The sequence below is a fragment of the Seriola lalandi genome, unplaced genomic scaffold, assembly GCF_002814215.2.
Source record: "Seriola lalandi dorsalis isolate HSWRI2012SDOR001 ecotype SW California unplaced genomic scaffold, Sedor1 jcf7180002054931, whole genome shotgun sequence".
Lineage (NCBI taxonomy): Eukaryota > Metazoa > Chordata > Actinopteri > Carangiformes > Carangidae > Seriola > Seriola lalandi.
The window spans coordinates 128,520-155,421 of NW_019525483.1; the positions used below are offsets into that span (position 1 = coordinate 128,520).

At 42.1% G+C, this 26,902-nt stretch overlaps 1 protein-coding gene across 3 annotated transcripts in view; it reads left to right on the top strand.

The window, feature by feature from the left end:
- adamts17 (ADAM metallopeptidase with thrombospondin type 1 motif, 17) overlaps nucleotides 1-26,902 on the top strand; it is a 135,511-nt gene that overhangs the window by 91,260 nt on the left and 17,349 nt on the right. For 2 of the 3 annotated variants that reach the window (XM_023393247.2, XM_087170155.1), the window contains exons 14-19: nucleotides 3,410-3,537; nucleotides 10,202-10,322; nucleotides 11,751-11,825; nucleotides 18,359-18,439; nucleotides 21,067-21,224; nucleotides 24,084-24,243. In XM_023393247.2, the coding sequence (XP_023249015.1) occupies nucleotides 3,410-3,537; nucleotides 10,202-10,322; nucleotides 11,751-11,825; nucleotides 18,359-18,439; nucleotides 21,067-21,224; nucleotides 24,084-24,243 (723 nt within the window). The remainder of the gene's footprint in view (nucleotides 1-3,409; nucleotides 3,538-10,201; nucleotides 10,323-11,750; nucleotides 11,826-18,358; nucleotides 18,440-21,066; nucleotides 21,225-24,083; nucleotides 24,244-26,902) is intronic. The other variant, XM_087170156.1, reaches the window with a different exon arrangement.

A 26,902-nucleotide genomic window follows, 5' to 3' on the forward strand; every position in this document is an offset into this window, starting at 1 on the left:
ATACGTACGCACATACATAGGTCCCATTCTCGTGGACACAATATCTCAGTCACGCCTTGACAGAACTTCTTCAAATTTTCAGCTGTAGCACGAATGTTCTTTATTGCACAGAATGGAATATTTGCATCAACGGTTCCATATTTCACTCTTTTCAAGTATTTTGTTAGAAGTTTTGATATCTGGAAACAGATATGTTTGTTTTGACAACCTAAAACCATCTCAATATAGTTTTACATCTCCTCTCAGGCTTTTCTCTGGAGCTCCAGTAACAACAGGGTGTTGTGTGTCTGTGTCTGAACCTGTCCTCTGATTGGCTGACTGTTTTCTGAGCGGCACACGGCCAGGCCAACCACATATTACTACCCTTGGAAAGACTGTATTATGCAGAGTTTCCTCCACATTTTCCTGCCGTGATACTTGCTAGGTCAGCGACAGAATGACCACTTGGTGTTGTGTTTTTAATAAACAACAACAAAAAAAACAACAACAAAAAAAAAACAGTGGATGGTGGGTCCAGGTGGGCCATGCTGAGGGCGGGGACTGTTTAGATGAGATCACAAAAGTCCTGGCGGCTGGTTTTTACGGCTCAGTCTCTGAATACAGGCTTTGAGGGCTTTGATACGTTCACAGTATTAATATAAAACCTAGACCTGCTTTATAATCCAAAAATACATGGACCTCACTCTCTACAATATGGAACCTTTAAGGTTCTCAGTGTTGCAGCGATACTAATGTGTTACTTAAAAGCCACGAAGAGCCAGAGAATTTACACCAACAAGTTGCAGCATGTTCAGGATCTTATACACACATTTTATCCTTTGATTGTTTACACTTTTATTCATGTCGACAGATTTAAACACACAGACCATATGTCAATACTAAATGAATCAAACATATCTGTGTGCTTCTTGTGCTTTGTCATATTACACCACTAAACACCAGGGTGTCAGTTAGAAGCGTGAAAAAGGGGGGAATACTTTCGACCACAGTATATACAACCTAGGTTAGAGAAAATACTACTGTGCATGGAAACTATACAATAATATAAATAGGTATATACTGTAAATATTAATAAATGGGATAACCAGAAACATCCACACTGTAGCCTGTAAGCTTGAGACATGAAATACCTGGACTAAAGCAAACAATGAAATGAAAGATATGACCCATGTGAACACAGACCAAATATAGAACACATTTCATAAAGAGTAAAAAGTGCGTATGAAAAATATTGTATGATGCAATGAGAATATGTAGCATGTTATAGATAAAGATACACGTTGCATGTCATAGATAAGCATTGTAAACATCAAATCAGTTTACATGCAGCTTCATATATAGAACCTCTAGAATTAGATTGTATGTAATTATTTCTGTACATACTGTATCTATAGAGACAACAGAAACAACTTAAAGGTCCCATATCCCACAACAGGTCGCTCACACTGACTGTTTTCTGGGTCACGCAAGACCACGCCAACCACAGGTCACGGGTTGCAGCCTACTACTGTAGCTTGTTAAACCCACGCGTAATATTAGCGTTTCAGCGCTGAAATGAGCAGAACAGACGAACAAATCTGGATTAAAACAGTCCAGCTGGATTTTATGTGGAGCTATACACCAGAGCCTTGGGCCCCGGTTCTGGTGAAAAACACTGGATCCATCTCGCAGTGTCAGGGTGACCATCCGTGATGTTGCAGCATCCAGGCCCAGTGCAGACTAGTTTAACGCCAGTGTCCATGACGGCCAGGCAGGGGACCATGCTGTGGGGTTATGGATACACCACGCATTTATTATTAATACAATATTAATACCATTACATTCAGCTGGTTGATGCTGGGCAGCTTACTGCAGATAAACTTTTTGTTGGCCCAGATTCTGAACTGGGATGCAGCTATGGAATTTGGATAGGTAATACATGGGCTGGAGACTATAATTCACCACAGGTGTCATATCACTGGCCAGAAAAACTGAAGTCAGGATCTCATGCAATTCCTGTGATCTTTATCTCACTTTGACTTCTAATGTCTTCCCAAAGTGGATTGATATGTATCCAAACACCCACTCCTATATTCTCCTCCAGAAGCACTGCTGCCAGTGTTCTGCTATTTAATAAGTGCTGTTCACGTCATTACAGCTGTTTACTTTTATTCTAACAGTATGTGAATATGTTTCTGTTGAGGTAGATGAATGTCATGCCTTCATCCTCTTTCATTCGTCCAGGAGAGTGGATAATAAGCTCAGATCAGTGCCGAGCTGCAGTGATGGTCGTCCCTCTGGAAGTTTCTCCATCTGCACGCGGGATCTCTGGAGCTCATCCAGAGTGACCATCAGGTTCTTGGTCACCTCTCTTACCAAGGCCTTCTCCCATGATTGCTCAATTTGGCTCTAGGAAGAATCCTGGTTGTTCCGAAATTCTTCCATTTAAGAAACACGGAGGCCACTGTGCTCTTTGGAACCTTCAGAGCAGCAGATCTTTCTGTAGACTTCTCCAGACTTGTGCCTGGACATGGTCCTGTCTCTCTGAGCTCTGCATGGCTCGGTTTTTGCTCTGTCAGGTGTGTGTCTTACCAAATCATGTCCAATCTATTAAATTTACCACAGGTGGACTCCAATCAGAGTGTAGAAAACATCTCAGAGATGATCAAGAGAAATGGGAGTGTCTGAATACTTCTGTCAATGTGATATTTCAATTTTTCCTTTTATTTTCATTAGATTTGTAAAAAATAGGGCGGGTGGATGATTTAAAAAAAATGATTTGCAAAGTGAAGCTCTGTGCAATCAGTGTTAAAGTGATGTCTAATCTCAACAATGTTTGTTAATGAAATAAATCATGCATTCCTCACATCTCTCTGAGGAAGAATCGACTGGCCGGCCGAGCAGGGGGCCAATCACACAATTTACGGTTTTAAAAAGGATTGTGGGATTATGACCGTTTTAAGGAATAAAGTGGTTATTGCTGTTCTCCTCTTAAGTGTGAGTCGACACCCTCAGTGAGTTTGTTCTACACCTCCCTGCAGTCTTTGCCTTTTCTTTTCTACTCACACGAGCCTTGTCCACTCAACTTCTCTGCTCCCACTGCGCTCCTCAACGTCGAGTCAACTTTCATTCAACTCATCGCTTCAAGTCAAAAGACCAGCTCATGTTTCTAAGTTCTAAAATTAAAACTAGATATTCCAAGTTGAAAGAACTTGACAAAACTTATATATTTACATTAAGTTAAGGAGAAAGGATTAGTTGGTTGCACTGAATTACTTTCTTCTGTTTGCTGTCATTATTTCTTTTATTAATTCTGCTCAACGTTAGATGTAAACACATCCTTATTTTTATGCTTTACCAATATGTTAATGATATGACATGATCGTGTGTGTGTGTGTGTGTGTGTGTGTGTGTGTGTGTGTGTGAGCAGAGAAGCCGTGTGTGTTGTTCTGCAGCCCGGTGGGTCGAGATGTCCCAGCCCTGATGGCTGACAGAGTGATGGACGGGACGCCTTGTGGACCATATGAGGCGGACCTGTGTGTTAACGGGAGGTGTCAGGTACATACACACAGTCACATACACACATGCATACACCTTCAAAATCATTTCATGGAATGGTGCCCACCGAATATGAATAGACTTCCTTTGGCCTGGTGGCCTGCCTGCGCTTCTCATCCATGCTTTCCGTGACATCGCTAACATAACGATTTAGTCTTATTCTTCACTCAGTCACTCGGTCGACCGTAGGTATCTCTCATGCAGTGTAAGCTTTTCAGCACCTCATGCTCCTCTGCTCTGTGTGTGAGTCTGCAGGATTTCATTAAGAATCAAAGTTCTAAGCTTTGAGGTGAGTCACTGGAACAGACAGTGCTGCGGAGGTGCTGCTGTTTACCTCCAACAACCGAATTTAGCACAAGTCTTAATACATCATTTCATTTCCAATCCAGGTTGGTTGCCTCGGTTTTTAACCCTGTCGTGCTTTCACTGTTTTTGTCTCGTTCCACCTTTTGCAACTCCAACATTCACTAGAGAAGAACTGCTTAACATCCGACAGTCTTCTGACACAATTTTTCACCTAGTTTTGTGGAGATCTTGGTCAGAGTGGGGATGATCACAGTTCCCATCCATTCACCTGGGGGATCCCTATTTCTCTAGCCAACAAAGTGGATGAACTGCTGCTCATCGGCAAAACGAACTCTGACTGTTCACGCTCGGCTGCTCTGTGCTTTACTGAAAGCTCAGTGAGTCCGTCTCGGACACCTCGATACAGCTGCCTGGTTTTCATCTCCACTGAGCCGACCATGTAGCGGAGTAATCGGAGAAAACAAGGGGAGGCGGAATCTGCTTTTTACATGAACAAAAGTTGGTGTACAGATGGTGCGGACAGGATCTGGAACCACTGACCAAGGAGACTGCAGAAGCTGCAAAAACGAGCTACACTGAAAAGCTGAAAACAGTTTCTTAGCTAACGACACTTCATCATTGTGGAGAGGCCTGCAGGACGTCACCAGCCACAGGAAAGCGTCCAACACTACGGAGAAGCATCATGTGGCTGACGACCTGAACGTGTTTTACTGTAGGTTTGATAAACCCACATTAACACCCGTCAACCCACTCAGTCCCAGACACCACACATCCAGCTGTTTTCGGAGACAGAGGATCAGGAAGGCATCAGGCCCAGACAACGTGTCACCCTCCTGTCTGAAAGTGTGTGCTGACCAGCTGGCCCCCATCTTCACTCAGATCTGCAACAGATCACCAGAGCTGTGTGAAGTCCGCTCCTGTTTCAAACGCTCCACAATCATCCTAGAAACACTATCACAGGACTCAATGACTGCAGGCCTGTCGCTGTGACGTCTGTGGTCATAAAGCCTGTTGCTGACCCTCCTGAAGGACACAGGCCCACACCTGGACCCCCTCCCTGAGCCCCTGCAGTCCGGCCACCGGGCAAACGGGTTAGTGGATGATGCAGTCAACACGGGACTGCACTACATCCTGCAACACTGACTCCCCAGGGAAATATGCAAGAAAGCAGTTTGTGGACTTCAACTTTACCTTCAACACCATCAGCCCAGAAGCCCTCTGGTCCAAACTCACCCAGCGCACTGTGCCGGCCTCCACCTGTCAGTGGATCACCAACGATGACAGACAGGAAACAGCAGAAAATCACATCCGGCACCCACACAGTGATCACTGGCACCCCCCAAGGGATATATGTTCTTCCCAGTGCTCTTGTCACTCTACTCTGAGTGCACCTCAGGAGACCCGGCTGGTAAACTGAAATTTGCAGACGACACATCAGTCATCAGACTCATCCGAGATGCTGGAGGTGGAACAGCTGGCCCTCACAACAACCTGGAGCTGAACACTGTCCAACCTGTGGAGATGACAGTGGACTTCAGGAGGAACCCTGCGAACAGCACTGTGCTAGCTATGGAAGCCGAAATCTTCCAGGGCCTGACATGGGTATCCAACTTCTACTCAAAAAGAGCCAGCAGAGGAAGTTCTTTGTGCACCAGCTCCGGAAGTTCAACCTGTCTTAGTTCTGATCCAGTTCTTCACTTCAAACATCCAGTCTGTTCTGTGCACATCCATTACTGTCTGGTTTCTCTCGGCCACTAAACAAGCCAGGTACAGACTGCAACAGACAGGTCAGTCAGTCAGGACTGCAGAAAAGATCACTGGTGCCGACCTGCCCACCATCCAGGACCTGAACACCTCCAGAATCAGGAAGCGAGCAGGAAACATCACTGAAGACCTCCCACTCCCTGGAAACAACCTGTTGTGTGATGACAAAAATACAAAAACAGTTTTTCCTCCCACTTCACATCACTCTGATGAACAGTTTATTCATCATGTAATATCAGGAACAATCCATGTGCTTCTAACAAGGCTCTCACCTGCTTCCCCAGCCTCCTTTTCAGCAGCAGCAGGACAGGAAGTATCTCTGAATTGCTCTCTCCTGAGTCTCCTGTACTGATCAAGAGGCACTCATGCATAAAAATGACAAGAACCTCTAGCAGCTATGTGAATTATGACTTTAGTTTGTTAGGTGCAAAGGGCAAAGTTTGTGACATCATAGAGGCACAAAAACTCATACGGGTGAAGTCAGTGCGGATGGATGGGTCTGTGACTTTATCACAGGAGGCCACTGTCTGCCTTCTGTGTCCTGCACCAATAATTTTTCCTCCATCCTAAACAAGATGTTTTTGTGCCTAAACCTTACCAAACCTTATGAATTGACAGTGATATCACAGACGAGAACAATGTAGATTGAAGAAGTGTGATTTTTTTGTGTGCTGTGTAACGGTATTCGCATCCTTCCAGAGACACAGATGGAACCTGTATGTTTCTTTCCAAAGCAGAAGAGGATTGTGGGGGTATACAAGGTGGAATCATAAGTCTTAACTCTTGCATCAGAGTTAAAGTAGCTTGCAGCTAATATAATGTAGCCAGAATCCAGTGTCATGGCTGTAGGATGAGCCGGTTGTTGTAGAGACTGGTCCATAAGTTAAGTCTTTTGAGTCTTTTGGAAACGTTGTCATCGCTGAAAAAAATCCAGCAGTCATAAAATAAATAGACAAATAAACACATGTCCCAGTGCAGAGCTGTGAAGGAGGTCTCCACTGGGATCAGCAGAGTACCTCATTCATTAGCAGTTAGCAGTGGTGGAGTGAATCCATGGCCTGCTCCCCAGGGCAGGGTTGGGGGGTTTATTTGGATCTGGTGTCTCGACTACAGTCAGTCTTTTGTGTTTATTAGCAAATATTGGATGCTGGTACATTTGGGAGGAATTCCCCCCCTCCTCCTGGCCAAGGGAGAGAGTGAGAGAGAGAGAGAGAGAGGGAGAGAGAGAGAGACAGAGAGAGACAGAGAGAGGGGCTGGTCCAGAAAGTCAAATATGGATGCAATTATCATGACGCACATGTGCTCACAAAATACTTACTTCTCACATTTCAGTAATGACTCATGTATCCTTAACTGCAAGATCACTTAGAATGAGTACAGCTGAAGCACACAATGCATGTGTGTGCTTTTACATATGTTAGCTCTTGCTCTGCATGTGTGTGTGTGTATATGTATTTAATTTAACCACAGTCACACATGCAGATTGCACAAGCAGGAGCTCTGTTTCAGTGCAGTTTGAAATTGGGTTTCCTCCTGCTCAGACCCACTTGATGACAGACACACACACTCACATCTCTCCCAAACCATAATAGCACATTATGCATAGCTGGCACAGTCTGGATACCTTCATTCGTTCCTTTTTAATCTTCCGACAGGTGATTTTTACTACAAATCACATAGGCCTCTAGTCAGTGTGTGAAATGTTTCCACATCATGCGGTGGGCTGTACCTCCGAACAAATACAAAACCAAACAGTGATCAACATCATCCAGACATTAACAACCTGTTTGCCTATATGCAGAGAAAAGAAATGTTATTAAACACAACGTTTTTCATCTTCTGTTCTGAGTTGTTCACGTGTCCAGTTTTGCAAACCCGCCATGCACCTGCGAAGCTCAGCACCAGAACCCGACCGAACCGGCAGGAATCGAACCCGGGTTTCTTGTCTCTCGCGTTTTTCCTCTGGTCCGCTCCCCCTCCTGCTTTGTCAATTTCAAACATCCTCGTCATGTATCTGTTGGGCTCTGCTAAAGCATTCAACCTGCGCACTGGCTCTGAATTTCACCTGAGAGGGGGAAGCAGAGGGGGAGTTGGGGGATGGAGAATGAGATCTGCAGACAAAGACGAGGCACGTACTGAAGTTACCGAGGGTGGAGGTGGCATGATGTTTTTTTTTTTTAAGCCTAGCATGTGAAACTACTATGAAAACACTGAGAAGGAGAGAGAGAAGAAAAGGGGGAAAAGAGGAGAGGAATATATTCAGTGTAGCTGTGAAAATATATTGTCTGGCTGGAAGTCTAAGGGAGCTGGAGAGGAACACATGGCCCTATGATTCAGCAAACTGCAGCATGCATTACTTTCTCTTGCACTGTGTGTAGGTTATGGTTGGGATTGGAGTTAGGCATTTAGTTATGATGGTTACAGTTAGGGTAAGGGGGTTTAAGGGAATGTATCATTATATTATTTACAAAATGCATCTAAGAAACTGGATGAAACATTCATTCCTGCTGCAGGTGCCATCTCTGCTTTTAGAGTTGTAAGTTCATTTATAAAACCATGCATGATCTTACATTTCGCACATTAGTGAAACCTTAACCCATTTGCAGTCAGACCCCCGAAGCTTTGCATTGACTTGCTGTAAGATCTCAGGTTAGCTGCCGCTGCATTTGCTTGTAAATCTCCTTTGAAAATATTTGATTTCCTTAAAGAGCTTTTTCAGATGGTCTTTTTATGAGCTTTGATATATTTTATCATAATTGATGTAGTTGTATTGTCATTCATCCACTTTCTTATGTGGATCCTTTTTTGTGACCAATTTCCTCACTGCATGTTAATGTGTTCATGCATATGTGCTTTGCATGTTTCGTCTGAATGTTCACTCAATGAGCACTTTAATCACGTAATTATCCAATCAGCCAATCATGTGTTAGGAGTGCAATGCATAATGCAAAAAATCCTAGGAGCTTAATGTTCATGTTCACATCAAACATCAGAATGGAGAAAAATGTAACTGTGACTTTGACTGTAACATGATTGTTGGTGTCAGACGCTGGTCTGAGTGTCTGTCAAACTGCTGATCTCCTGGATTTTCATACACAACAGTCTGTAGAGTTTTTACTCAGAATGGAAAAACAACAAAAAACCATCCAGTGAGCAGCAGCTCTGTGTTGACGAGAGAGGTCACAGGTCAGAGGTCAGAGGAGAATGGACAGACTGGTTGGAGCTGATAGAAAGACTACGGTCAATCAGATAACCACTCTCTACAACTGTGCTGAGCAGAGAAGCTTCAGAGTGAACAACACGTACAACCTACAACATCAGAAGACAACGTCAGGTTCCACTTCCTGTCACCAAGAACAGAAACCCGAGGCTGCAGTGGACACAGACTCACCAACACTGGACAGCTGAAGACCTGGTCTGACGGATCTGGATTTGTGCTGAGGCAGCAGATGGTAGTGTCCGAGTCTGAATCCATGAACATGACAGTGAGTTCAGTGAACTTCAGTGACTTTCCCAGTCCCCTGAATCCAGTAGAACACCATTGGGAAGTGCTAGATCAAGAGGTCGGCAGCATGAATGTGCAGCTGACCGATCTACAGAAATGATGTGACTCAATCATCATGTCAACATGGAGCAGAGTCTCAGAGGAAAGTTTCCAACATCTGGTGGAATCAATGACATGAAGAACTGAGGCTGTACCCAGCATTAGTATTATGTTCCTAATAAAGTGTCTGGTGAGTGCGTTTATGTGCACATGCATTTTCATGATTGTAATTGTCTCCAAGCTCCCATGATCTTCATATACCATTTGTTTGTTGTAGCAATTATATTTTCTTGGAAATGTAATGCCACCAGATACTTTGGCATGGCTGAGGGCAGCGACTGATTTGTTGTGACATCACAAAGTTCCAGAAGTCCTGACGGCTGGTTTTAAGGCTCAGTTTCTGAATACAGGCTGTGTGCATTTCTCTGTGGACTGAGGCTTTGATACTTTCACAGTATTAATATAGAACCTAAAGCTGCTTTATAATCACACAACACATGGACATCTGCCTTTATATTATATTGACTATACTATATTTAAGCATGATGGAGAAGGTTTGGTTTAAGCAGCTCAAAGTTCTTGGATCAGATTCAGGATTAATGGTGGTTGTGATTAAATATTATTTTAAAAATTCAGTGCTTTATTAAAGAACATGAGGGGATGTCATGACTCATTTAATACGTAAGCCAAGGTACCATCCTTCCTTAACCTTAACAAACTACCTTAACGTGTGTGACACAAATGATCAGTGTTGTTTCAGTGCACATGTTGGTAAATGTTGACTGAAATTTACCATCCAGAAGTGTTTCAGTCGCTCTAATGAAGGTTTGCTCTTTGTGTGACGATCAAAAATCTGATGCGTATCATTTGGCCAAATCAGATGAATAAAGGCAGATTTTTGCTTAACCTAAAGGTTTAGAGGGAGTCCTGTCATATATTCCTGCAGTGATACAAACTCTCTCACACACACACACATGTCAGTTTGTAATACAAAGGCAACTGGTCAACCTTCTGTTTTACTGTCGCTCTCAAATCTTTTGTTGTGTTCAGAAAATTGGCTGCGATGGCGTCATCGGCTCTTCGGCTAAAGAGGATCGCTGTGGTGTTTGTAACGGAGACGGCCGCTCCTGTAAGATAGTGAGAGGAGACTTCAACCACACCAAAGGAATGGGTGAGTGTGCGTCTGTTTTCATATCCAACCAATATGCTCTGTGCTGATGTATGTAGCTGATATTGGCTTTCTATAGAAAAATCCGGTATCTGATCATTGCCATTCACTGCTGAGGTGATGCACTTTGTTTGGTTTATTATGTTTTTGATCAGATCTACATTGGTTGTCAAAAAGAACCTGAACTTGAACTAATTCTAATGACGTATGTCCCGGTAGTTTCCACCCTGACAAAAATCACTTTCTGATTTTAATATTTGATGTTTCATAGAATTCTTTCGGCCTAAAATGAAATGGTGAAATTTAAAGGTGTCACATGGTGGATGTTTCTGTCTGAAGTCAAACACAGACATTCTGCTGTGTTATCCTTCATCTATACCAGCCTGTCAGGTTTATACTGCAGCGACTGTCATTTCGTTTATAGTCTGTTGCATTGGTTGTAAAAGTGGGTTGTAGTTTATATAAAGGTAAACAATAAGAAGCAATTTAATTTCAGTTTGATGTATTTACCCACTTGGTTGGGTATTGATCTGAGAATAACATCAGGTGTTCAGAACACCAACACCCTACACCCACAGCAGAGGCTTAAAATGCATAGAATATGACATTATCGGACTCACTGCACTCCAGTCTATGTCAGTGGTTACACATGTAGTATAATATAGTGGTCTAGTGCGCTGGAGCACCTTATGTATACTGATAGCAAAAGCAGCAGCAGCAGTTGTATCAGTGTCTCCTCGGGATCAGCAGACATTCTTGTTTTTGTACTTATGGTTCGTATGTACTGCTCTCCATCCCACCTGTTCTGTCTAATGTGTAAACAGCTCAGATATCCAACAGTAAATTAACACGATCATGAATCCTTCAGCGGGGGCCTGGTCTGATCAAATGTGTATAATGTGAGTGCATTACTGTGTCTGTGAGTAAGGTTTGTCATATATCTAACCCATCTCTTTAAAACCAAAACCTCTGGAATAAACCTGCATGTTCACTGCATTATAAATTATACTACAATCAAAGGACATGGTGCACTGAAGCACAGTGTCTGAGCAAATGTACTCTTCTTCTGCATAAGACATAATTGAATGCTAAATACATTATGGATTTTTTTTTTTTTTTTTTTTGGCTTTGACAATTACTCTGGATTTACAGCTTCTGGTTGGACCGGATACAGCATCACACAGAACCAGAATCTCCTCATTATCACCCTCTTTGCTCTCAGTAATTCTTGATAGTGTGTGGCCAACTGTGATAACGGCTATTTGGGTTATAAATGAATTAATAATCAGCGATTATCTATCACACATCTGAGTCAGAGGAGGGGATAACTGGAATAAAAGGTTGTTAGTGTGTGTGCACATTTGCACACACATGCTGGTGTGGTCCAAAGGACATGTGACCTCCCTTCAACTTCCTTGTCTTGTCCTCCAGTCACCACTAGGCAGTGTAAGAGGGTATCTACCTGTGTGATGGCTAAACCCAGAGCTGTCCCCAAGTGTTTCTCATGTAAGATGCATGCACTGTGTGTGTGTGTGTTTCCTGCACTGCCTGGAGTGTTTTACTGTAGGTAGATGAGAGAAGCAGTTAGCTGTGGGCTCCCCTGGGGGTGTAGTCTGGTTACAGTTACATAACCAGCTGTTTGACCCCGTTACCCCATAACCCAGCCATGAGGAATGCCAGGGACGCATTCCTTTCATCCAAGCTGTTTCCTTCTCCCTGCTACTCCTGCCAAGTGGTAGAGTAATGGTGGGGGGGAGAGGGGGACAGTCGTCTGCAATAAAATGCCTGCCTTTACACTCCTAAATCCAGACTCAGTGCACACATCTGGTTCTGCTACCAGCTTAGGACTTTGACATTTACAGTACCGCATAAAACGTCATACATTTCACATTTGGCATTTGCTTCTTCGAACATCAAATGTGCAGCTTTTAAACCCAGGTGAGCCCATGGCAAGTCTGTGTCTAACCATAGGTGGATGGGCAGGGTGGTGGAGGGTTGATGGATACAGCTGGTTGGCTTTCAGGAGCTTGTGGTGTGTTTGTTCATCGTGGATACAAGTTGCCCAAACGATAAGATCTGCACACGTTCAGTTTCAGCCTGGACTCACAAAATTTTGTGTCATGAACACAATGTCTTGAAATGCAAATTCCACATCTGCACATGAGGATGAATTCTTTTTCCTCGCCATGAAAGGAATATGGAAACAAACAGGCGGTAGACGCACATTGACAGGAATTGCTTAGATGTAGAGCAGCAGCACTCAGCAACTGCTGAGCATTAGGGGGCAGAACGACTCCAACAAACTCTCAGCAAGAAAGTTTTAGCTTATTAAATATCTTTTGGTCGAACCTGTCACCAACCAATTAATGTAACTGCCGCATCTATTAGAAACAGAAACATGACAAGAGTCTTATTTTAAGAGTTGGAAATTATTAGTATTTCAAAGTTTTACTTAAAAGAAAATTTGGCAGATTTCAGCCTGTTGTATTTTCCATTGATCAGGAGCCTCATTTATAACTGTTACATAGGGCCTGAAAGAGGCGTAGACCACTTCACTCACAAGACACCACCTACATCCATAATCAACTCTGACAAATGGAGAAATGCTACTCTATATGATGTATTTTGGAGTTAAATACTGTGTAAGTATTTAGCTATGTACGTGTCTACAGTGTGTAGATACACAAATACCAAGAGGTGAGCTTCAGTGTGTCTGTGCCTCTGCTGGTCAGTTGGTGTTCAACAACGCATTCAAGGCGTCCGCCTCCATGTCTGATCACTTAATTTCATTTGGGAAATTGTCCTGTTTGTTGCATTAACAGCTGCTGCAGACGCCAGCCCTCAAACTTTGTTTGTAACATGCCTCCATGCAACACATGGACAGTGTGTATCAATGTTAATATTGACTATTTATATTATATATTATGTTTTAGGCGGCCTATGAGGCCCACTAAAGTGTGTACAGTTTTATATGTCTGATAACTTTTTAGTGTGTACGCTCACGTACACTTTTAGTATGGATCCTACACACTGTTTTATAAATGAGGCACCTGGTCGTTGTGGTTCTGTGGCTCCTGCTATCTTTGCACTCAGCATCTCTGTTGTAGAGATTTGGGGAAACAAGGATTTGCACAAAACAAGCTGCGCAAATCTTCCACAGCTTTCCAAATAAACAGGATTTTACCACATAAATGTTTTTCTGAGTCTGAATGAAAGTAAACACACGCCACCTGGAACGGCCATGATGGCAAACTTGATTATTGTCATAATAGTCCATGCGACAATCCACTGAAAATAGCTTCCTTACTGCAGTGAAACCATGTAAACACAATGGTGTACATAGAATATGAAAGAGTGGTCAACCGGCAAACTGACCAAAATATAGATCCCTATGGAGTTTTCCTTAATGGTTGTTCCATCTGTCTACTTTCTGTGTTTACTTAGGACCAGACTCACAGACAAGTGTTTAAAATGATTCATGTAAAAATCATCTTCATTCAGAAAGCTTTGAGGCTCTGATATATTGATATCATATCACTGAAGTCCTTATTTCCCTGTATCTCTACAATGGATTTGAGGAGTGCATAGTATGACCCATAGAGTCACAGTGGCCGTATTAATGGGAAATATGCCAGGTTGAATTATAGCATCTAAATAAAATATTCAGTAATTCCGCAGTGCACTTCCAATCAGGTTGGGGGCCAATGAGAGATTAAAGAGTGGGAGGAATTTTATTACTTGGGTAAATGTACTTTCCAACACTGTGGCCACCTGTGCAGAATTCTCAGTTTTTGCAGCATTAGTTTTATGGTGGCCCACTAAGAACAAGACATACACAGAAGCAAAAGCAAAAGCACAAACACTAAGGAAATGCTCTCTGAATCCAAAACTAACTGTACTTCCCTCGAGGGCCCACAGTTCAGTGGCCATTATGAAATAGTATGACATGTTCCTGTCCAGACAGAACTATCCTGTTGTGTTTTCAGTGGATTTTGTTCACCTGTGTTTCCTGCTCAGACCAACTCAACGACAGAGGATCACAGATCTTAGACTTTAAAGGGGACCTATTATGCTTTTCTGGGTTTTCCCATATTTAGTGCATTATATAGGTTTTTGTGCATGTAAATGTTCTACAGAGTCGCAAGGATCGAAGTTTACACCAAAGGGAGGAACTCTCTTGTCTCTTGGTGCAGCCCACCTGTAAGATGGACACCCCCTGCAAGCTAGCCACGCCCCCACGCAAGGCACAGCACATAACTACTTATAGTGAAGAGTTTTCTCTGTCTGTTCCTCCATTATTTATATTGTTTTGGTGCGGACGTGTCCACACATAAAAAATCAAAAGGGTTTGTAGTAAAAGTATTCCATTTTATGAATATTGTCATCCGAAGTCTTTGCAGACTGTACAGCGTCTTGATTCACGGCGCTCCTCATATTTCTCCCTCCTTCCGGCTGCCTGACAGTGGGTACGCTTGTTTTCTGCTCAGGATCAGTGTCTTGCTCAAAATGATAAGGCAGAACCGAAGCCGCCACAACCGTGTTTACACAAGACATCTTGCCATGGTAGTTGTGGCAAGCTGACCAATCAGAGCACACTGGGCTTCAAAGGGGGGAGGGAGGCCTTAAAGAGCCCTGAGTTCTAACAGAGCGTTTCAGACAGAGGGTGAAGAGAGTACAGTATAAAACGTATATAGAAATGAAAATAATGTCTTTTCAGAACATTAAAGCATGTAAATCTATTTTAGTCAACACCAAGAGTGAAATGATGAACACTCGTGCTCTTTAAGCACCGCTAGCAGAATATATTCATTATTTAAATATTTTGACAATAATCAGTATTTAGCCAGTTCTGAACTTGTGTGCCCCACCTAAAAATTATGTATTAATTGGCCTATATTTATATCTTTTGCTGCCTCATCCATGATTCCAGATAATAAATAATGAGTAATGAGATAAGACAATGTTATAGCCTGATAGCTATAAGATAGACATATGAGATCTCAATCCACACACCAGATATAGGTGCTGCATTCCTCTTGATATTTGTGTTTTCAATTTTGGGAGCATTTCCTTGATGTTTGAGCTTTTGTAAATGTGGTGTCTTTAGGAGCCACAGTGATATTTGCCTTTGTATCCAAGAACTGGATTCTTAAGCATAGCTCACTACTGTGTTACATCAAACACACAAAAATAAAATGGATTTACTGAACACTGAAACCAAATGCTGTCATGTATGGCACAGGGAAAGTGCCAAAATTCAGACTACTGAGAAATTAGAGGAGTGTATGTCTATGTTGAGGCCACTGATTTAGTCACTGTGGCCAGAGGTGGTAAATGGCGAGCTACCCAATTGCCGAGCAAGACAATTCATTTAACCAAGCCTGGTAACTCACATTCCTGCCTCGGCAGCTTAATCAAAACCCGACTTTACTGGTCATTAGCAATGCTAGGCTAGCCACTTGCATAGCTAGGCTAGCTCACAAACAGACATGGAGACGTGGCATGCGATGAAGACAGCATAGTGGCAGGCTCATGCTGGGAAATGACAGTACTCACATTCACGCACTACGAGGAATTTGCATTTCAGGCTTCGGGTTCATGTGACAACATTTTTGCTGTTGTCTTGTCAGTGTGTCTGTGTGTGATGTCACCCAAAACTGGCTGTCAGTCACTGTCAGAAGCAACTGCGTCCTCCTACTGTATAACTGTGTGCTGTGTACCAACTGTGTGTTGTTGGTAAGTATGAAGTCATATCGGTGTCTGAAACTGTGAAGCACTGTACTGTGAAATAATGTTGGGCATTATTGTGTACCGGAAACAAAGCAGCTCATTCGAATCACACTTGCCAGTTAAATGTATGTACTGTATATATTTTCCTGGAGCACAAACCAATATGAGAATGTATTTTGGAAAACTTTAAATTTAACCACCCGCTCTGTTCAGACACTATCAATCTTAGCCGAAGTTAAAAGTTGTTTTTTTTTCTCAATCTGAATATTTTCAGTTTTGGCCATCATTTCCATCAGGTACAGTATTATTTTATAAGACTGTCCTCTAATGTCTCAAAAACAGCCTATGTTTGCATTTAACTAACAAAGACATCAAGTGGCATCTGAATTATGACTGTTGGTGAATGGAGCCGACTGCTCTCTAAGCCTAACCAGTGTAGCAGGTACCATCAGACAGTGCTGTTCTGCTGATACGGCCATGAGATAGAAAACACTCACATGGGTCATTTTTGACTTCTTGCATTTCACTCACCAGCTTCATTTCTCACATTTACCGTACGTACATGGGGCAACCGTATGTGTGATTAAACGGGTTTAAAGATAAGTGCACTTTATTGGCCCTGCACAGTCTCACTCACACAGGTGTTCTGGATGAGTGGAGCCCAGGTGAAAGTTAGACAGAGTCAAACTCTATGAGTGAACAAATTGTTAATACAAATGAAGGTGTGAGTTTGTTGCACTGTGACAGGTGTAGCAGATGTCAACCGCCTCTACACACTGACCACACAGTGCTGAGAGGAGCTTTAACGCTGTATAAGTGAAGTGTCACAGCAGTAGAAGTGAGGATGAAGGTGAAGATTGAGTAAATTATCCAGATTATCTGTTCTGCTTCCTGGTTCGGTTTTGAACTGTTTTGCTTCTTTTTGTGGTTGTACGCTTATGTATGAGTATTTTAAGATGGATTATATCTGTTTCTCTACAACATTGTTGTGATGTGGTGTTGCCACAGATGCAGAGCTGTGTGTAACAGAGACTGTCTGCTCCCAAATCTCAGCTGTAAAGATGCTGAGGGAAACGTTATCATAACCAATGAGAATGATGGCCAAAGTAGCAGCAATAAGACTGAAAATGAGCGTGCTCTTCTATGACTTTCTGTAACATCATCTGGTATTTATATGCTAACCCCCAACACTCTGTAGACACAGTTATTGGTAATATAATAGAATAATAGCTGTCAGACTGATCTGCTTTGTGTTGAAATAATGCCCAACAAGTAAAGCAGAAGTATGCTGTGTGTGGAGAAGGGCTGGTGGCTGGTTGTGTGACAGAGATGCAACAATTAGCAAGTAGAATATTGTAATCCGTAATGAACAGTAGTCTATGTGTTTGATGGTGGTGTTATAACACCATCATTTCTCTATAATATTTAATCATAAAAATACTTTTGCATTAACTTTGTAGTTTAACAGTGTTTTTTCTTTTGTTTTTAATATTTATGACATGACAGACTTTCTCCCAGCCTGTCTCCTAACCTAATTTGCATGACAAATGTCTCCAGGTTTTATTAGGTGTTGCAAAGAATAACAATTAAAGCTGTAAGAACATTAATTCTGTAAGTAACATGCCAAAAGCCCAAAATCAAATTTGGCTGGCGTCTGATCAATGTGCTCTCTGTTTTCCACCAAAGATCCTTTGTGATTTTGAAGAAGCAACACTCTGTAACACCACTGTACAACTTGTCATGTGTCAGATATTTATTTAATCTAAAATTAATATTTAATATCTTCTGTCGTTTATCTCATTTTCAGTATCATTCAGTATTATTTAAGCTGCCACTAAAATGATGTTTTTGTCTTTTGAGTATTCAGAAATGACAGATCTCAACTGAACTGAATTTGAGTTTTAGTCATTTTAACATTTGTTACTAATGTTTAAATGTAAACCTTGATTGAAATTTGATTTAATATTCAGATTGAAAACTAGATTCAGATCACTAAAATACAATCACACCCTCACTTTTTAGTCTCTTTAGGTTTATTTACAAAGAGGTGAAAATGTATGGAAACCAATGGATAGACATTTTGAAGGAAAAACTTTAAAACACTTAAAGCCACAACTAAAAAAAAAAACACTAGAACATGTAAATATAAATATGAATATATGTGATATGATGAGGGAGTGAATTCAGTGGTGTAGTGGATAGAGCATCTCTGATACAAACACAGACGTCACCAGCCCATCCCTGTCTCCATGTCCACCGGTGTATGACTCTGAGTGTGTTTTCACCTCATGTTTCTGTCTTTCTGTCAGGCTACATCGAGGCCGTGGTTATCCCCGCAGGAGCCAGGAGAATCAAAGTTGTGGAGGACAAACCTTCACATAGCTTTCTGGGTAATGATGCATGTGTTTTACAGGGTGTACTTCAGAGCCTTGAGAATGATCACACAAACACAAGAAACATGTTTCTTTCTCCATGTTTCTTTCCTTTCTGCAGTATCATTACAGTGTTTACACACAACTACTTTAGTGCCAGGATACTACTGTGCATTCATATGATCCCATTGGGTCCCATTCCATTGGATGGAAAACATGGTGGCTTTTCTGGAGACACTTGGAAGTCTGGAAACACAAATACTCAGTAAAAATCAGGTTTGAAGGGGAAAACTGAGCACACACGTTATTTTACATCTAACCCCAACACCTAGTTGTTAACAGTGATCAGGACTTTAGTAGAGGAATGATGTTAACATTTGGTGATTGATCCGGTCCATAGCTGAATTGAAGTGAGCGGATAATGTTTATTCCCTCTGATTACTTTTTCATGGCTAAGCTGAAATAACACTCACATGCCATGTGTATGTTGAAAGAGTTAAGCGACATTTATAGAAACGAATATGGGATGGTTGGATAGTGTTGGAAATCCCTCCTGCTACACCTGTTGACCATGGCATGTGGGTGGGGGGGGTTAAAGTTATGCATGTAAAAATATACTGGCAGCATTTGAAGTAACTCCTCACCATTCAAACCCTAATCTGTCTATTCACATTCAAGCAAGTAAGATAATCTTTTTGGTTCAGCCCACTTCGACCTTTGTCGGGCCAGCGCTGGGACAGCTGACTGCAGGGTTAACATGGCTCCCTGGTCAGCTCAACACTCTCTGACAGAGCGAGGTCTGCTTCTCTGGACGTGTGGTGAGGTAGTCAAGTAGCTGGTCTTCAGAAAACCTACAATCAAGGGTTCCTTTAACAGACTGGCCAGAGAGAGGAGCTGAAGATGCAAACTGCTCTGAGATTTTTGATTTAACCCCTTAAAAAGTCACTTTAGCATTTGATCAACACATGATATGACCCATCCACCAGACAACAGTTTATCCTTCTGCCCAGCACCTCAGATACTTTAACCAGATACAGATGGAGAGCACAGGTTTTGTTTTGGTCTCTGTACAAGCACGATGAGACTGAATCTGACAAGCTCACCGTGAGGACAAGACTCTGGACACTGGTCACTGGACCTCTCTCAAAATGTTGAACTGTAACTTTAACCTAAACCTCAACCAGATACAAAACACAAAAGTGATTGGATCCCTGTGCAGTATCACTAAGATGTTAAATTGTTCAAAACTGTGTCATGACACAATAATTGTATTATTTTTTGTATTATTGTGAGACTTCATGAAGATGGAGAGGAGACACCAGAGTCAGTAGGCTGCTGAACATGAGCTGAAACAGTTACAGCAGTGGTTAGGAGGAATAGGAAGATCCCTACAGCCAATAAACAGAAGGCGAAAAGTGACACCAAGCACAATTCGCTGTTTGTAAGCGCTTCTGACTTGGTACAAGGATTATCTGTGGGAACTGATCAGACAGAGTGAAGGACACTGCATTAAGTCAACCTCCACCGTCGGCCACATAGAAGAAAACCATTTGCTCACAAAACTGCAAGATCTTTTCACAAAGTGTTGTACAGGACCTGAAAAGAAGCCTGATGATATTGGTCCCATATTCTTTGGTCAGATGAGACCAAGATGAAAGATGAGTTTGTTTGGATCAGACGGGGTGCAGCATGTTTGGAGTGGACCAGGCCGGGTGACTGCTTACTGCCGATTGTGAAACACGGAGGTTGGAGTTACTGATAGGGGGCTGCATTAGTGCAAAATGTGTAAGGGAGATGATATTAATAGATGATACTGTGAATGCATGTTCTTTGACCCAAATACCGAATGAAAAAAAAAGATTCCCAGACAGGAGAGGAATTTTCCAACTCTACAATCATCCCATACTCACTGCAAAAATCTAATCTTTTAAAGAAGAAAAAAGTAGAAACTGACCTGACCTGCCAGGTATGTCCCCTGACTTGAATCCAGTAGAACAACATAGGAGTATTTTAAAGTGGAAGGAAGGAAGAGCAACAAAGAGCAGCTGTGAAAAAGCAGAACATCATCCACACCCAGGAGGACTGGAAAACAAAGCCAGACACACAAAACATTTTAAAGAATAAAGGAAAGGTATCTATTGAAATGAATGAAACTTTAATACGAACCTTTCATTATATTAATCAGTCAAACATTTCTGATTTCAAATTAATGGGCCTTATTCTTCTTGGATAAAAACAAATAAAATTGTATTGAATAGCCCGGGTTTGTCATTACTGACCATGTTAGTGATATTGACTCAGTTTGGTTGGATACTGTAGGTGGCTGCATGGGCTAGGATTTATCATTGCTGTCACCATATACTGAATGTAGCAGACGATGTGAAATTGTTGCCATTTCAATTTGGGTTTCACTGTCTACCCTGTTGAGTCTCCAGTGTAAACACTACAACTTTTCATGAACTGAAATTCGACAAATACACAGAGAATGCACTGTTCACGCGTTCAAATCTGTTTGACAAGGACAACCAGGAACTAACCTGTGATATGAGCAGTAGTAGTTAAAATGGGTCAGGTGTTCATTCCGTGTCAAACACAGGGTTTCTGCGTTAAGGTGTTACCTCTGACCTCCTGTGTCTTCCTCACAGCCCTCAAAGACTCCAGTAAGAGATCCATCAACAGTGACTGGAAGATTGAGCTTCCAGGAGAGTTTGAACTGGCCGGGACCACGGTGCGCTACGTCAGAAGGGGACTGTGGGAGAAGATGTCTGCCAAGGGACCCACTAAGACCCCCTTACACCTGATGGTAAACACATCAGTCCCTCTGTTCTTTGTTAATATATCACAGTGCACCTTTAATTACACAGTACATCTATCAGACTGGCTGAGAGTGGTGTAAAGTCAGCTATCAGCCATGAAACATCAGTCCTCTGACAAAGGTTTATTCTCAACAGCAGTATAATCAATTAGATTCTAAAGATAGAGTTTGTAAATGAAAAAGCCATTCATGGTGCTCCAGTGTCTAGGGATGTTTACATTGCATTCTGGGAACGGTCTGAAGGGGGAGCAGAGTGAGTTTAGAGAAAAAACAAAATCAGTTGGACTCTTGTTTAGGGCTTCATATTGTAAACTAAATGAGCTTTTATACATTAGTCAAATACAATAGAGCATGTCCATCACATACGTGGTAGACAAAATCTAACAAGTGCGTATCTAATTTTTAGTTAAAGGTCAGTATGACTTCATTGCAGATCAGTTCAAATGCTGCCAAGAGATGCTAAACAACCTTTACCCTGCAAATTGACACATTTCATAGGCTCTCTGTATTTTCTGATGCTCTTTTTACACCAAAGATTAGTGCATATAAGTTGTTTTTTTAAACTATACCATCCACTCACCGAGTCAAAATGACAAAAAAGAAAAATATGTGATGTCAGTGATTTTGACCATGACAAGATTGTTGGCGTCAGACGGCTGGTTTGACTGTTTCTCAAACAGTCTCTTGAGGTTTTACTCAGAATGGAGCAAAAACAAAAAAAAGACCATCCAGTGAGCAGCAGCTCTGTGTTGATAAGAGAGGTCAGAGGTCAGACTGGTTGGAAGCTCACAGAAGGTCTACAGTTACTCAGATAACCACCGTGGTGAGCAGAAAAGCATCAGAGTGAACAACACGTTGAACCTTGAGGTGATGCTAATGCGTACTTTTATCACGTTTGGACTACTGTAATTCTCCGTCTTAACAAATCTTCCCTTCTCATTTACAATCTGTCCCAAACGCTGCTGCAAGGCTTTTAACAGGATCCAACAGATTGTCACATATGACCCGTATTTCAACCTCCCTGCACTGACTACAGGTTCATTTTAGAATCCGTTTGAACATTTCAGTGCTCACTCTTAATGCATGGCCGGGCTCGGCAGTATCACTGACCTTCTACACCTCCACTCCATGAGCCCAACTCCTAGATCCTCTACCCAGGGTTCTCTAAGTGAGTGTATATCCACACTTGATGCGATCAAAAGAACACACACAGTCACCCCGTGCGGAGCTGGAGACATGGCTGAACAGCCGATTACACTATTGGGCATAGCTGTAAGGCAGTGGTCTGCGCTCTAATGGAAGCTAATGAATCTCATGTCAAGGATATCCATGACTAACAGTGCCTTCTTTAATGGACTTTTGTGTCTGTTGGTGACACTGAGCTTACTGCTGATGCTACGTCATGGATTTTACCACACTGCAAACCTCCACATATTATCAGGCCGTCTGAGTCACTAAAGAACTGCTTCCAGTTGGGATTTTGTTTGTTTCATGTGTTGTATCAGGAAACACTCCCTTTCCCTTTTAGAAAAGCAGCTTTTTCTTAGGAACTGGTTTAAAATAACATCACTGCGCTGGCAGATTTTCTTGCCTGGTTTTCAGATAATCATTCTTTCATTAAAGACATTAGATGAATATTTTCACAGTGTGTGTTTGTGTCAGATATTCAATATATATATAGTTTTAGTAAAGGGTTCTTGTTTGTGACTTGGGCTGCTGTTCTTGCACATGGTCAGCAGCTGTTTTACATTTCAGTTTTTCTCTTCTTTTAGTACGAGTAGAAGCATACTCTAGTGTTTCCCATGAAGAAGACAAAGAAATATTATCTGGCTTTAACCGACAGAAAAACCTTACTCAGGCTACTGTCAGTCACAGCCAATGACAAAGCAAGAAAAAAGAGGTTAGACCTGTGAACTAACAAGGCTGACCGTGTGGCCAGCGTTCAAGAGAGGAGGTTTATTTAGGAGAAAGCCATTCTTTGTATCCATGTTCATCTAACTGCGCGAAAAGCAGAAAAGAAGGAGTGCTCCTTGGCTGCAAGAACAATGATGGATGTTAATGACATAAAGTATTAAGAGAAGTAAGATAAGAGTTTGAATAATTTACAACTTAATTTGAACAACCCTGGTCATGCTGTGCAGCAGTTTTAAATCTTTGCAAGTCTACCTCAATACAATGCTCAGAGGGGATATTCTGTATATGTAGGAGTGTTTTCTCTGGTCCATACTGTCCATGAAGAGATCCTGTTGTGTCACGACTACACTGTAAGGAAGGGAGGATGAAATCCACAATCCTCCTTCTGTGCAGAGCTAATTTGGTGACAATCACACTGTATTTCCTGTAACTCCCACTGGTTTGCCGGTGGAGAGCAGCAGCAGAGATTTGGTTTACATCAGAGTCAGTGGCTTAAATAAGACTCAAACAGGAATACACTAAACTTCAGACATTCAGGTGGAAGTTAGAGACGTACTGAGAGCTGAACACAGATAGACCTTTGAAAAAAGACCTTTTCTCTGTAGTCTTTAATACAGACACACAAATTTATACCCAGAAGACACACAACTATCCCCTGCTGTGAGGCTGCAGTGGAAGCACACGTCATCATGGCACGGCACGGCACGGCACGGCACGGCACGGCACGGCACGGCACGGCACGGCTGGAGAGGACCAACCCGGGCCCTTGGAAGAACCTTATTAGTGTCGATTTACTGTTGAAATGGAAGCAATCACTGTAAACCTGGATAGGTTTGCTTTCTACTGTTGACCGCGAAAACACTGAACATTAGTTTGACAAACAAAGATAAAAGGCAGATGAGGCGTAGCTAAACCTCTCTCTCGTGTTCCCAGGTTCTGCTCTTCCACGACCAGAGCTACGGGATCCACTACGAGTACACGGTGTCTCTGAACACGTCTCAGGACAGGAGCAGCGAGGAGCAGAGGGAACAGGAGTATCTCTACATCTGGACTCACAGCAGCTGGCAGGACTGTACTGTCCAATGTGGAGGAGGTAACACACACACACACACACACACACACACACACACACATTTGCACTGAGATTTACATTCAAACCATGAGTCACGGTTGTGCGCACACATCATTGCATAATGCCATGTAAAATACAGTCTCTGTGGGGAAATCAGTTTGTCTCAACAGTAAAATCCTGTTCGGTTACAGCAATGATAATATTTGTATAAATGTCATCTGGTTTATTTTTCTCTGAATGGCCTTTGCCAAGGTTTCCACCATATGTGTTTATGTTTTTGGGAAGTTTCTCCTTGTTTTCTCAGAGAGATCAGATGGGGTCAGGAACCATTAGACGATGTGACTTCGGAGCCGATCTGTCTCGTCGTGTTCTGTCAAATCAGAACACGATGAAACCGAGCTGAGAGTTAAGACGTCTTTATTAGAGAGGTTTGGTTGGCAACAGTTAGAAAACATAGTCCAGACATTCGGAAATGCAGACTTTGATGACATTGAAGATAAAATAAATGTAACATGAAATGTTATAAAAATATTACAATAGTTTAATCAAAACAAGAAGAATGAAGTCTTGTTCCTACTAAAGAATCAGTTCTGACTTTACTTCTGTACAACAGAGAACGAAGGAGGAAGCAGTGTCCCAAATCTTACCTTCTTCAGCCTCCTCTCACACATTTCGCTTCTGGAAACTTTCTGACACTCGGGGCTGAGTAGGAAGTAGGATAACCACAAGAGCAACACCGGCATGCCTTTGGGTCCGAGTTTACTTCCTACCAGCTGTTGACAGCAAACAACAACAGCCATTTCTAAAGTGAAGCTTGTGTTTGAAACTATAGGAGGTGGTGTACGGGCAACTAGTAGACCAGATGTTTGTGTGCTAACAGTGTGTGCTCTGAACAACAACGGAAGACGCCTGAGCGTCCGACCGAGTCGCCAAATATTTTTTTACTATATTATTATTCACCAACATCAATATCTTTTAAAGCCTCAGATGTAGAAATGAATTAAATCAGGTGTGTCAGTGTTTTGTCTGCTCGCCACATTCAGCCCATCTAACACCGAAGAGATCGTTATCTCATAAGACATTGATCTCATAATTATCAGCTCTGGTTCTTGTTATTATGAGACAAAGATCAAACTACAACATGTAACCACGGATTCCTGCTGAAAAAAAAACAAGCATTAGTTACATCAGCTGTGTGTTTACAGGACCCGATCAGTTACTTAATAAGGTGTGTGTTCTGGATGTCAAATCATACATCTACACGGGACGTCAAGTCTGTTCCACCACTGAGAGGTGATGTGCCGAGCTGTGGTGGTCTCACCCCCCCTGCTGCTCCACTGGCTTCTAATCCAGAAGCACCTGACCTCATCTCCTGGATAAAATAATCACATCATTTCTCCTAATAATGACTGAGTCATGATCACAAGAAAATCTCTGTGTTTTTTTTTTTCTTTGCCTGTACATAGAGCTGCGCCGTGTTGCCACCTATCAACAGTCCCTGATGGTCCAGCAAGAAAAACTCACTCTCTCGTCAGAACTTTGCTTATAGTGAAGACTGCATAAACATCATTTTTGCCTGAGTTGAACTGAGTTGCTTCACTTGGCATCACTGCAATACCTTAGAATCAGTATATTTGCTTATGTCTTATATTCTTGTAAATATGACTTATTATAATAGCTCATACAAAGTACAAGGATATAATAGTTTCAAGTGTCCTCTGAAGAGTTCTTTTACATACAGACTAATCAGAAAATCATGTGGCAGCATGTAGAGCATGCAAGAGGTTCAGAGGTTTGTTTGTTTGTTTTTTCACCAAATATGAGAATGGCAAAGAAATGTAATCAAAGCCTTGGACCATATCGTGATTGCTAGTGTCATGCAGTGAGGTAAAGGCTCAGACACCATGAATCTCCTGGGATGATCCCTCAAAAGAACTTGTACACTTTACAGAGAACGGTGCAGAAAATGGTGCAAAACCTAATTTAAAAAAAAAAAGAAATCCATTTCTGTGAGCAAAATGACCTCGTTAATGAGAAAGCCCAGAGGAAAGTGGGCAGGCCGGTAGAAGCGGGGCAGGAAGGTGACACTAACTCAGTGGTATGCACCTCGAAGTGGAGCGGCTGCATTAGCAGAAGACCGAAGCAACTTCCACTCCTGTCAGCGGAGAACAGGCAACTGAGGCAGCAGTCTGCACAGGCTCACCACAACTGCACTGAATTAGACGAGGAAAACAAAACCTGATGGATTCCCTGATGAATTCCCTTAATACCACCTTCGTATGGTGTGTACATGCCGGTGTAGTGCCTTTGAGATGAGACGAAACAGGCGATTTGCAGCATGGTGCATGTGCAGTCAAGAAAAACCTGCAACTGTATCCAGCCTTTTCTGGGGGACAGGTGTATGTAATAACTAAGCCCTAAGTATATGTGTCAATAAGTAATGATGTCAATAAAATTTGTGACCACATCATGTATAAAATTCTAGGTTTAGGACTATTTGTGGGTTTAACCGTCCAGGTAATCCAAGAAGATCAGTGTCGGATCAGGTTTTGGCTTTGGTCTCTTAAAGCTCATATATTTCTAGTAGTTAAAAGGGCACATAACTAAAATAGAGGAATGAAGGTTGATTTGAGGAGAAGCTGCTGTGGGTGAACGGTGAAGACATGTCTGGAGTGTGGGG